The sequence below is a fragment of the Erinaceus europaeus genome, chromosome 1, assembly GCF_950295315.1.
Source record: "Erinaceus europaeus chromosome 1, mEriEur2.1, whole genome shotgun sequence".
NCBI classification, from domain to species: Eukaryota; Metazoa; Chordata; class Mammalia; order Eulipotyphla; family Erinaceidae; genus Erinaceus; species Erinaceus europaeus.
In genome coordinates this window covers 96,328,832-96,341,459 of record NC_080162.1, presented here as the reverse complement: position 1 = coordinate 96,341,459, position 12,628 = coordinate 96,328,832, and the positions used below count along the sequence as shown (strand labels likewise).

Here is a 12,628-nt window from a genome sequence, read left to right as displayed (position 1 = left end):
GCACCTCTGTCCATGAACCTGCATGACCTTATCACTGTGTCTGTGATCTGGATCCAAAGGGGTCAGTCACCATCACCTGCTTTATATGGTGCAACTTCCTTTCAGGTTTGATTTTTTTTTTGAGATTTATTTATTTTATTGAGAGGGTTAATGCTTTATAGCGTAGTCACTGACATATGCATAGGATTTCATTATATACCAGGCCCACAAAATTTTCTCCCTCTCCTCCTTCCCCTTTGCTCCCCCAGAGTCCTTTGCTTTGGTGTAATACACCATGCCCAGCCCATGTTTCACTTTATTCTCTAACTCCCCACCCCTACTTTATTAAGTCCTGCTAATGAGTGAGATCATTTGGTATTCATCCTTCTCTCTCTCTCTCTCTTTTTTTTTTTTTTGGCTTATCTCACTCAGCATGATGTCCTCAAGTTTTATCCAAGAGGATGCAAAGGAGACAACCTCATTGTTTTTCAAGAGCTGAGCAGTAGTCCCACAATTTTTTAGTTGCTCATCATCTCTGGCAATTACAAACTGTGCTGCTATGAAGATTTGATTTTTCTTTGATTAAATCAGATCCCTGTACTTTTCTTCCCCTGCTCCATTGAACAGTAAGCAAAATCATAATTTTAAATGTCTCCTTCCCCTTGTTGTAAGTGATCCTCTACAAGGAATGCATATTTTCTTTATAATACCCGTCAATCTCTTCTCTCCTCCATCCTCACCTGAGCATCCAGATTTCCCTTCAGACACACGAGACGAATTGAGGGTTTTCCTTGCAGCCGATGGAAATGGGCCAAGTCCAAGACTGAGAAACTGTCTGAGCAGCACAACATACAAAAGAACCCAGTCAAAACATTTTATAGATGAAGGTTCCTCTAACTTCATCTGAGCACTTCCTTAGGTTCCAGATTTCCCTGACACCACTTTCTCTGCTCTCACTCCACCTAGAAATTCTTTCCTAGGGGGCCGGGTAGTGATGCACATAGTTAAGTGCATATTTTGTATTTTACTATCCACTGTAAATCATCAACCCCTCCCAATAAAGAAATTAAAAAAGAAAAAATAAAGGCCCCCTACAAGACACAATAAACTGCCCCCCTTTGTCTCCTTCCTTCTCAGGATTCCAGGTTGCTATTCTTCACCCCAACCTCCTGAGAGTTGTCAGGCCCATTTAATCCCCAGCCCTCTCAGCAGGGCGTTTTCCATGGTCTCTCCTTAGTCTTCTGAATATATGTTTTATGCCCACTTTTCCCCATATGGTTTCCCAGCAGTGAGTAGCTCCAGCCATCTCCACCAAGCATCCCTCACAGTACACTCTGCACTGTTCAAAGGACACTTTGATAGCAATCCCCTATCCTTGGACACTGCTAGATTAATGGGAAGGACTATGGACCCACACTCTGTGGACCCACACTCTCGTCCACACAGACTTACAGCTCCTCCCTGGCCTTGAAGTGTCCAGTCCTGGGGAAGGGGTTGGGTAGGTGGGGCTAGGCCCTAGCAAGGAAGGAGGAATCACTGGTACTCCTGATGAGGAGAGCAACCAGAGTTTCACAGCAGCACACGCTACCTTAACACGTCTGGTTCAATGGCTTGGGATGCAAGCTTTTCAAAAATTCTGATGAGGCCCGTGTGCAATGGGCTACTGCTGGTGGCCAGGGTATGGTGACAGGAGGTCATGAGGGTCCTGAGCATCCCTGCTTCACACATGACTTGACGGTTCTTCTCCGATTTCACCAGGGACTGGATGTGAGTGGCTAGGGAGCACTGAATCTCCACGGAAAGCTAGGACATAGCCAAAAGCATGCAATGAGTCACTATAATTAGAACACCTTATAGGAATGTCAGGAGAGATCTCAGCCAGTAGTGTTCACAGGTGCCTCTGTGTGAAGACCCAGAATCAAGCCCCCTGACACCAACTGAGAGCACTGTGCACAGGGGAAGCTTCACCAGCAGTAGGCCTGGTGGTGGCACACCTAGTTGAGAGCATATGCTATAATGCACAAGGACCCAGGTTCAAGCCCCCAGTCCACATCTTCAGGGGAAAAGCTTTGCAAGTGGTGAAGCAGTGCTGCAGATGTCGCTGTTTCTCTCCCTTTCTACTATGCCCTTCACTCTCCATTTCTGACTGGAGTATGGATCAACTTGCCAATACCTATGTCCAGTGGAGAAGCAATTACAGAACCCAAACCTTCCACTTTCTGCACTCCATAATGATCCTAGGTCCATGCTCCCAGATGGATAAAGAACAGGAAAGCTTCCAATGGAGGGGATGGGATGCAGAACTCTGGTGGTGGGAACTGTGTGTCCCTCTTATTCTATGGTCTTGTCAATCATCACTAAATCAATAATAAAAATTTAATTAAAAAATGTCACAAGCAGTGGAGTGGCTCTGTGAGTCTGTCTGTCTCTCCCTCTGTGTCTCTCACCCACAACCTGGAAAAAGAAAAAAATATAGGGACCACCAAGAGCAGTGGAACTGTATAGGTACAAAGCCCCAGGAGGTCCCGGGGGTGAAAAAAAAATGCATCTTGGGACTGATCGGTGGCACACCTGGTAGTGCACATACATAACAGTGTGCAAGGACCCAGGTTCAAGCCCCTGCCCCTATATATAGAAGGGAAGCATCAAGCAGTAAAACAGTGCTACAGGTGTCTCTTTTCCCCTTCTTTTCTATCTCCCCCTTTCCTCTCAATTTCTCTGTGCCTCTATCCGAAGTGAATAATTTTTTTAAAAGAAAAAGATGTATCTTGTGGGTGACTATAATAGGTTCCCAAGTAGATCTTGAATTAGTTGTAGGATAGCAAGACTGCACCCTCTCCAGCCTGTTCTCACTCTATAGATCTAAGAGGCCAATCTATGAAGGGCTGTAAACCTATGGAATCAGTTTGCAGAGAAGCAGTTGACTTAAAACAGAGACTGCAAGCTGGAAGGTGAGAATTTTCTTCTGTTTGGAGATGTGCAATATTTGACTCATTTCAGGTTTAAGCAGTTTCTGAATTCACTGCTGTTATTTAGAAGTGTGGAAATTTAAAGTCCAGATATATGGCCTATCTCAAAAAATGGCAAGAACCGGTCTGACAGGTTTCTAGTCCTATCTGTGCAGAAGCAGATGGACCTGGGATATGATTGCCCTTGAGTGTACCTCCTTTAGACTGACTTCCTCACTTATTAGTCCTGTGTTTTGAGTTTGTACTGCCTGGCATAGATGGTTTTCCAGGGAATACACACCAACAGAAAGCACCCTGCATCACAATAACACACACACACACACACACACACACACACACACCCCTCTATCAAGCAGCAAAGCGCACCCAGGGTACCAGCTAATGTCACACTCCTATGAGAGCCTCACTCTGCCCTGTCAGTACTCAGGTCTCCCAAACATTCTGCCACAGGGACAGCTGTACTTATCCAAACCTACTGGATGGCAAGTCACTCTGTTATCTTCATGTTCTTGGATAACAAATAATATACTGCATAGCAGCAGCTCAGTAGACACTTGAGCCAAATAATACAATGTACTGCTCTTGTAAATTTCCTTTCTTCATAAATAGATAAACCCAAGTCCAAAGGAGGGTTTGTCTGAAGGGCTGGGCAGTGGTGCACTGAGTTAAGTGCATTATGTGGATGAACTAACACAAGGACCCTGGTTCGAGCCCCCACTCCCCTATCTGTGGTGGGGACACTTCACTAGTAGTGAAGCAGGTCTGTGTCTTTCTCTCTGTTTCTTTCTTTCTCTCTCTCTCTTTCCCTCTCTCTCTCTCTTTGTTCCCCCTCTCAATTTCCCTATGTCTTATGGAATAAAATCGAAGAAGGAGGAGAAGAAGAGAAAGATAAGAAGGAGGAGGATGGAGAAAAAATAGCCACCAGAAGCAGTGGATTCATAGTGCCAGCACCAAGCTCCAGTGATAACCCTGGAGGAGAGAGAGAGAGAGAGATCATCTGATAGAGTGAATATTTTACTATTCTCACTCTGAGTCCCCAGTACCACGTGAGCACCATACACAGCACCAAGGGAAGACTTTATGAATGGTGGTGTGGTTGCGGTGTCTCTCCTTCTCTCTGTTTCTCTCTATCTCCCTCTCTGTCTCTATCTATAACTGAAAGGAGGACAAAACCCACTGGGAGTAGTGGAGTCATGCAGGTACAAGGGCTCATACGCATTAAAAAATTAATTAGGGTGGGAGTAGATAGCATAGTCATTATACAAAGAGACTCTCATGCCTGAGACTCAAAAGTCCCAGGTTCAATCCCCCCCGCACCACAATAAGCCAGAGCTGTACAGTGCTTTGGTGTTCCTTTCTGTGTCATTCTCTCTCTCTGCATCTCTCTCAAAAATAAAATAAATAAAACACTTGTTAAAAATTAATTAAATAAATAAAAAGAAAACCCCACAAGACTTCTCAACCCTGTAAGGATATAGGAAAAAAAAATTTTTTTTTAACTTCACACTACTTCATTTTTAGGAAAACACTACATTACTACCTGTTGTCATTAACCAGAAGAAAATTTAAAAGGATTTCATGACACAAGTGAAAAAAACTCAAAAAGCACCAGTGTTTTGTAGTGGCCACTAAGAGAAGGCACGCACAGAAGCAACTCACCAAGGTCTGGCCATGGGCATCATTTTCTGTGGACTGCCTCTTGGTCAGATTATTGTTGTTACTCTGCAATGAGTGCTAATTATGTTATGCTTGGCAGTTTACTCATAGGGCCTGGGACACTCAAAAACAACTCTGTATAACTGGAAGGAGTTGCATCTCACTCTGTGACATTTCAGCTCAAGTAAGAGATGTACTTGGAATGTCCTACTCTTAGATATAAGGCAGCACCTGTACAGCTATGGCTTTGGGGTGTGTATGTGTGTAAGGGAAAAGATCTTTTACAAAATCTTTTAGATATGTCCACATTCTCTTTTACTGTTATGTAAGATGTTGTCTGAAATGAGAGGGACACCAGTTAGATCTTAAATTTTCCTGTAGTGGCCTCACCCAGATCTCCTTTTCTGAGTGAGTGTAGCCATCACAGAAGTGTACACCTTCTCTAGAAGACAGTTCTACCTTAACTGTGTGCTCCCACACCCAGGGACTAAGTACCTTCCCCAACTTATGCATGCGTACCTATATACACAATCAGCATGTGCAGGCAAAATTACACATGCTTGCACACATACATTCGCATTCACTCTTACTCATGCAAACACACATGAACAAGCCTGCAGGCATCCATACGTGCCCGTGCTTACACGTACTTAAATATGTGCACACACTCATAAAATTTTATGCACATGAAGACACGCACACACTTCCACACACAAAAAACGCACACTAGACTGCTGTCTATGAAGTTGTACTGTGCAGATTCTTTGGTTCATTTAATGCTTTAGAACCTCACTTCATCTCAGGCTGAAACTAGACATCAGCTGACAACAAACACAACCTCACTCAGCTCCTTCCCCTGCCCGATCCTGCTCAACCACTCACCTGCTCTGAGTCTTTCCATTTCAATCCCAGTCATGCATGCCTCTGTCTTAGGCTCTACACCCAGGGAATCCAACCTGAGGCCCTGGCATGATTTTCACTCTGTGTGTCATTAAGTTGTACCCAGAAGGGCCTGCACCCTGCCTTCCCTCTCTGCCACTCAGCTCAAAGCAAGAAAGGAGCTTCTACTCTTGCCTTGAGTTTTCCCTCTCCTAGAACTTGGCATATTTGCTAACTGCACTCTTTTAATTTGGGGTGAGAGTTGGGGAGACAGTCTGTATGAAGCAAGATGCAAAAATAACATCACAATGTATTATTAATAAGGATTAGAAAGAAATGTCTACAATCTCTGGGTTTTATTACCAGCACTTCACTTATTGCTTTAGGGACTTTTGGTTTTCTTTTTTGCTTTGTTTTATTTGCCCTTACTTTTTTTTTTCAATAGCACAGGAATACTTAAAATATAAATATGCAAAAGAAAACAAAAGAAAGGGAAAAAATATTTTAAAAGGAGATAAATGCTGATCTTGTCTAATGAAGCCACAAGTTTACTCCAAAATTGCCCACTACCCCATAATGGAGGAGGGAAAATTGATCGTCCTCATTATCACTGCAGCTCTGTCAATACCAATATTGCCTTGTTTTGAATAAAATGTGCTGTTTTTTTCAATGTTGGTTCCAGTAAAGTGGGGTTTTAGTGAAAATATGAGTAGTAGCAGGAAACCAGTCTGGTTTCTCCCCACTACAAATGGATTGATTTTCCTAACGCATATTACTTCCAATGCGAAGAGAGGGGTGGTGGTTCAATTAGGACTCAGTGGTAAGCATGCGGGGTCACCAGGCTGGCCAGCAGGCTGGACCCACAAAGCATATTATCACAGAATGGTTTGCGGGTCAGCCATAAGGAGTTTTCAGATTCTCCACTTAACAGTCAAGTCTGTCCTGTCCAACTAGATATTTTGATTCTCTCTCTCTCTCTCTCCAAATTTCTTTCTTAGCCAAGAGTAATATGGTAACAGAGTAGGGGAGGTGTCTTCTTAAGAGGCATGGACTTTGAGTCCACAGCTCATGTCTGAATTTAATACCTCACCTCGTTGTCCTGACATAAGACATCAGAATAATCAGAGAAATATACCAAAAAATAACTAAGGGCTTTTGTTTAGCTTCTCAAACTTGGCTAGTCAACTTATTCCAAATTCAGTTGAAATGTACCTTACTTTTGGAAGTGAGAGACTAACATTTGAGGGACTTCAACATTTGAGATCAAAGATTGAGTGGTACAGATACATCAAGTCTACACATGTTCTTTATCTGACAAGTTGTTGTGGCTTTTTATCATTGATCACTTAAAATTAGTTCTGTGTATGGGCATGGATCTTCCATTTTGCCACAGGCCTTACCAGTGTTTTCTGGAGCTCTTAACACCTTTGTTGGAAGTCCATGATATGAGTTTAGGTGTAAGAGGGTCCAAATTCCATACAATCAGAACCAATGTCTAGTGTTCTCATTTTCTTGATACACGTGCATAGATTTACAACTAGGACCAAGGTGCATGAGAATACCTGTTCTAATTTTTCAGCTTCTTTTTATGAAATATATTTATATAGTATGTATATATGTTATATATAGGTGTGTGTGTAGTTCTATGATTTATATATCCGCACTTCTGCAATCTGTTATCCAATGAGTACTCCTCCCAACTTCACGCACCTGCCATTTGAACTTTACCTACATCTATTCATGAAATGTAGAACAAGCAGAATGGACCCAGTATTTTCATTCATAAGCAGATACACTTCAGTATCTATTCTCAGTTAATAACTGATTAAAAATATAAAGCAAGTCAGAAAGTTTACCTACAATATATTAGCTGTTAGAACCATTCATATCAGATGTATCTAAGCCATTTCCAGTATGCTGTCTGAATATTCCTCAAACATAGTATAGTTATACAGCCACATAGCCTGAAGGTAGCAAAGCTCCTAGACACTTAATGTCTTTTTTTTTTAAAATAAGAAATTAACAAAACCATAGAATAGGAGGGGTACAACTCCACACAATTCCCACAACCAGATCTCTGTATCCCATCCCCTCCCCTGATAGCTTTCCTGTTCTTTACCCTCTGGGAGCATGGACCCAAAGTCACTGTGGGTTGCAGAAGGTGGGATGTCTGGCTTCTGTAATTGCTTCCCCACTGAACATGGGCGTTGACTGGTCAATCCATACTCCCAGCCTGCCTCTCTCTTTCCCTAGTAGGGTGGGTCTCTGGGGAAGCGGAGCTCCAGGACACATAATGTCTTCACCTTTGATATGAAAGAGGGTTTTCAGTAGCTACTGTTAAGTCATTCATATGCTGAATTTAAACCCTCTTTACATTTACTTACCACACCCTATGCTTCAAGTAGTTTTAATCATGTATCCTACTGTGTGTACTGCTTCCTGCCCAAGTCTACCACTCTGTATCTGAAATTTCCTTATTTTTTTAAAAACCTCTGTTTATAAAAGACCCTGTACCTGAAGAGAGCATCCTTTTGCTGGAGTGTTCTCACTTCTATGATGGTGTGTGAATCAGTGAAAGGACACCTGCAGGCTCTCAGTTAAACACAGAATTCTACTCTCTCTGAGTAAGCATTTAGGTATGCTGTATCTCCAGCCTTGGCAGCGCAACAACTATTTTCTATTTAATAGATTTATGTAATCTATTAATTGATTTAATACCTTCAAAAAATGTATGTGCCATAACCCAAAGTCCAGCAACACAGACTGCCTCAAACCAGAAGGTATTTGGTAGAGATATGGTAGGAGCAGCATCTGGTGGGCACATACTATTTGCCAGACATTATATTAAGTACATTACACTTAAACTCTCTACTATTCCTCTCCATCAATTTTCTAAAGACACACAGCTAATTCTTCTTCTTCTAGCGTTTGCCCTTCTTCCGTAGCCAGTCAACAGCGTCAGGTTGAGCCTGATGTAAAGTTTCGAGACCTTCTTTGAATCTGGAGAGGTGGCAGTCGTTGACTATGTGGGTCATAGTCTGTCTGTAGCCGCAGGGGCAGTTCGGGTCATCTCTGGCTCCCCAGCGATGGAACATGGCGGCGCACCGGCCATGGCCTGTTTGATAGCAATTGAGGAGGGCCCAATCATAACGTGCTAGGTCAAAGCCGGGTTGACACTTGCAGGGGTCTGTGATGAGGTGTTTGTTCTTTACCTCAGCTGACTGCCAACTCTGTTTCCAAGAGACTGGAACAGAGAAGTTCAGTGTAGGCATAGGGGACCAGATTGGGTGAGGAGACGTCAAGCGTTGGACAGGGTGGGCGAAGATATCCGCATATATTGGCAGGTCCGCTAGAGCGTAGATGTGGGAAATGAACTTAGATGATGCCACATACCGACAAATATCTGGCGGGGTGATGTTGCTAAGAACTGGCAGCCATGGAACCGGGGTGGAACGGATGGTTCCAGAAATTATCCTCATGGAGGAATATAATTTGGAATTGACCAAGTGGACATGGGGGCTATGGAACCATACTGCTTCACACAGCTAATGTGGCTGAATGGCACTCCAACCCAGGTCTCATCACCCCCAAAGCTGGTGATTTCATTCATCACTGCATCCATTACTCATAAGGAAGGGATCTTAGTATCTCATACAAGTCATACACTGATGGTCTCCAGAAGCACTTTACTTAGCAGACATAGTTTGATTTTGTTTCTGTATAATTTCTCCCTAGTTGATGTGAGTGGTTATAAGTAGGGCAAATGTCCTTCTGTAAAGTCACAGGTCTTAGGACACCTTCTGTTTGCTCCTAGCTTGCTGAACGCATTTGTTTTCTTTACCTGTCTCCAAAATATTAGGTCTATAGATTTCGTGATCTAAGCCAGATCTGAGTAGGGAAAATTGAGGTACAGAGAAAAGAACTGAGCTATGTAAGTTACATAAACAATGATAATAAAGGGAACTAAAAAGGCAAGGTCGCCTGATGATTGGACTGGAGACCACCCTATCCAAGTTGAACTTCCACTCCCCCATGCTGTGCTCACTAAAGCTTGCCTCTGATTCTCTTCATCTCCATGCAAATTATCTCTATGGTTCCATTTAAGAGAGTAGCCTAAAATGTCACCTGGATTTTGATTAGGATCCTGGATATTTTTTACTGAAAAATAATATAGTTTGTAGAATTAAGTTCAGTACAAATTAACACAAGAGAGGCTGGGTGGTTGTGTACCTGGTTGAGTGGACAAGTTACAATGCCCAAGGACCCTGGTTCAAGCCCCCATCCCCACCTGCAGGGAGGGAGGCTTCACAGGTGGTGAAATAGGGCTGCAGGTATCCCTCTGTCTCTCTTCCTTTTTATCTTCCTCTTTCCTCTTTATTTCTCTCTGTCTCTATCCACTAAACAAATAAATAAAATATTAAAAAGTAAATGAGAAAATCCAACAATGTTTAGAACTTATTTTTATAAAAACTTAAGTGTTACTTTATGTATTTCACAGAGACAGAGATAAATTGTTAGCGGAGGGAGAGATGGAGAGGAAGAGATTCAGAGAGACACCTGTAGCAGTGCTTAACTGTTCAAGAAGCCTTCCTCCCTTGCAAGCCAGGACCAGGGTCTTTGCACATTGTAACATATAAGCTCAACCAGATGCACCACTGCCAGGCCTCCATATTCAAAATTTCTGATGTGTTTTAGTTTAACAGTACAAGAGTCATGCTTTATTAATTTTCTCATTGGAAGAAATAGCTCTTTTCATATAGCCTTCTGTTACACAAAGTTATCCAGGGATATTAATGCTGTCAATATTTTCATTATTTGAAATCCGTATTATTAGTTCAATGTGTTCAAAATATACACAAATTCAAAAAAATGGCACCCTTGTCCAAACTGAGGCACAAATGAGTTCATATAAAAATGCAGCTTCAAGCCCTATCATCTTTCTGTTCCATCATACTATTGTAGCAGGGTTTCAAGGCAGTAGAATGAGAAATGTACCCAACTATGATTAGAGATGCAAATAATCTCTAAAATGCCCAGGTCCAATCATGTCCTAGCTTTTCAATAGCCTGAAATGGCTATGACCTCTTTACAGGAAAAAAATAAACTACTCTACCTATAGACCCTCAAATTCACATTTTAAGTTCCTGTGACATTTGTCTCTGAATCTCCAGTAGCAACTACTAGGTGTTGAATATGACACACTGGCTTCTCCAACACAAAGTTCCACTTCTATTAAACTAGATTTCCTGTTCTCTGAGTTATAGGTTGCCACACAAAAAGAAAACACCCTCCCTGCTAAAAACTGGACCTTTATCCAGGTCACAGCCCTGTTGTAAGCGGAGTGGTGCTAGGGATCACAAAATCCTCCCAGTACCGGTCAGAGTTCTTACCTACAACCATGTTCCCAAAGCAAGACTCTTATGGTTACTGACCCTGCTGAACAAGGAAAATATCTTTCTTCCCAATTAGTTATTTCTTTCTGGAGCCAACTCAGCTCTAAGAGAACTAAGCTGGACTCCATTTTCACTTAGTGTTTTAGTCAGCAACATTCGCTGTAAAGCTCCTGTAGTCAAGTGTTAATACTGGTGATGACAGCAAAGGGGGAAAAAAAAGAAACCTCGCTAGATTCCAAGAGCAGTTGCAGTATTTGCACATTAAAGGGGAGAAGACACCTCTTGGTTGTGAACAGAATAGATTTAATGTATCCACAATCAGGAATAAATTAGGAAACACCATAAATGTAGTTACACGAAATATTCCTTCTAAAACGACATCTACACCTTGGGAAACCATTGATTTCTCATCCATATGGTAGGAAGAACATCAAAGGAATGTAAAATGGGCAAGAGTGCAGAAAATGCTTTGAAGCATTGGCAGAACTAAAGGGAGAGTGGGTTGGAGCTCACAGTCGATCTTTTTAGTAACACTGCCATCTACTGAGATGCCAGCTGCTTCTGCACCAATATCTGCAGTCCAGCAATAGTCTCATTTCACCGTTCTCTTCTGTGGTCTCTTCCCTTGTTTGATTTACTATTCTCTGGATGTTAAAAGGTTTTTCCACTCCCTCTCAGAAATTAATTACTATAATTAACCAACCTTTAATAGCTGCTGATTTGGCAGCTGCAAAAAAATACTTGCGAAAATGCATCCATACATTTCATTTGCATATCTGAGAGACAGTGAGGGAGAAATAGACTTTTCCTAATTTACTTATTGTGACCTGAATAGAGAAAAAGGCATCCTACCCAGAGGAACTTCCATGTGCATTCTTAACTTGTCCAGTTAGCCATCACACTAATATGACAACTCTGAGTTTTTCCTCAAACTCAGCTTTATCCACAGAGTTGTCTTGTGTGTAGGGATGGTAATGGCCATACATCACTGCATCAATCTGTTAGCTTTGGAGTTTTGCACACTGTGTCCTTCAGCACCCATCTGACTATTAAGAACACCCAAATCATTGACTTGGTCATTCTCATTGCAACTTCATTGCTTTAGACAAACTATAATCAAAGATTATAATTAGATGGTTATACTCAGAAAATGTTCAATAATTGGACTGCCTGATCCTATATTCTCCAAAAGCCACAAAGATGAGAGACCTGCTCATCAAACACATCTTGGCTTTGTACCTGGTGTGTGTTTCAAATGTTTCCTCACCAGTCCCACATGCTACAGGCATCCCTCATCCCAAATACCAAGGCAAAGAAATGAAAGCCCCAAACTTTAGTTTATTCACTGATTTGACTTAGGAGTCAAATATATTTTATCCATGAGTTATATGCTTAAGCTAACTACAGCAGCTGGTGTTAAAGACAGTCCTTAGTAATTCCCTCTCTTGTACATACATCAGTCCAAAGAAGTCACAATGAATGGCCCAATCCCTTCAAACCCATGAGGGGCAGAAGAAAACAAAACCCTGGTGTTCTTGCCTAAATTTCATGCCCATGGAGCCATGAGAAAGAGCAGTATGGTTATTCTTAACTTAGCAGCAGTTGGTTAAAACACAATATAAATTAAAGGGGTAACTGAACCCATATTGTCCTAATCTACAGATTTTCTACAAATTTACAAAAAAAAAAAAAAGAGCATCCCATCCCACTGACTGTAAGTTGTATCCATCATCATCGGTCTGGTAATCACTT

At 41.9% G+C, this 12,628-nt stretch overlaps 1 protein-coding gene across 3 annotated transcripts in view; it reads right to left on the bottom strand.

The window, feature by feature from the left end:
- Positions 1–12,628, bottom strand: part of WDFY4 (WDFY family member 4) — a 358,549-nt gene that overhangs the window by 248,658 nt on the left and 97,263 nt on the right. For all 3 annotated transcript variants that reach the window (XM_060191378.1, XM_060191396.1, XM_060191389.1), the window contains exons 14-15: positions 1,568–1,782; positions 720–814 (exon numbers count right to left, since the gene is read on the bottom strand). In XM_060191378.1, coding sequence (XP_060047361.1) covers positions 720–814; positions 1,568–1,782 — 310 coding nt within the window. The remainder of the gene's footprint in view (positions 1–719; positions 815–1,567; positions 1,783–12,628) is intronic.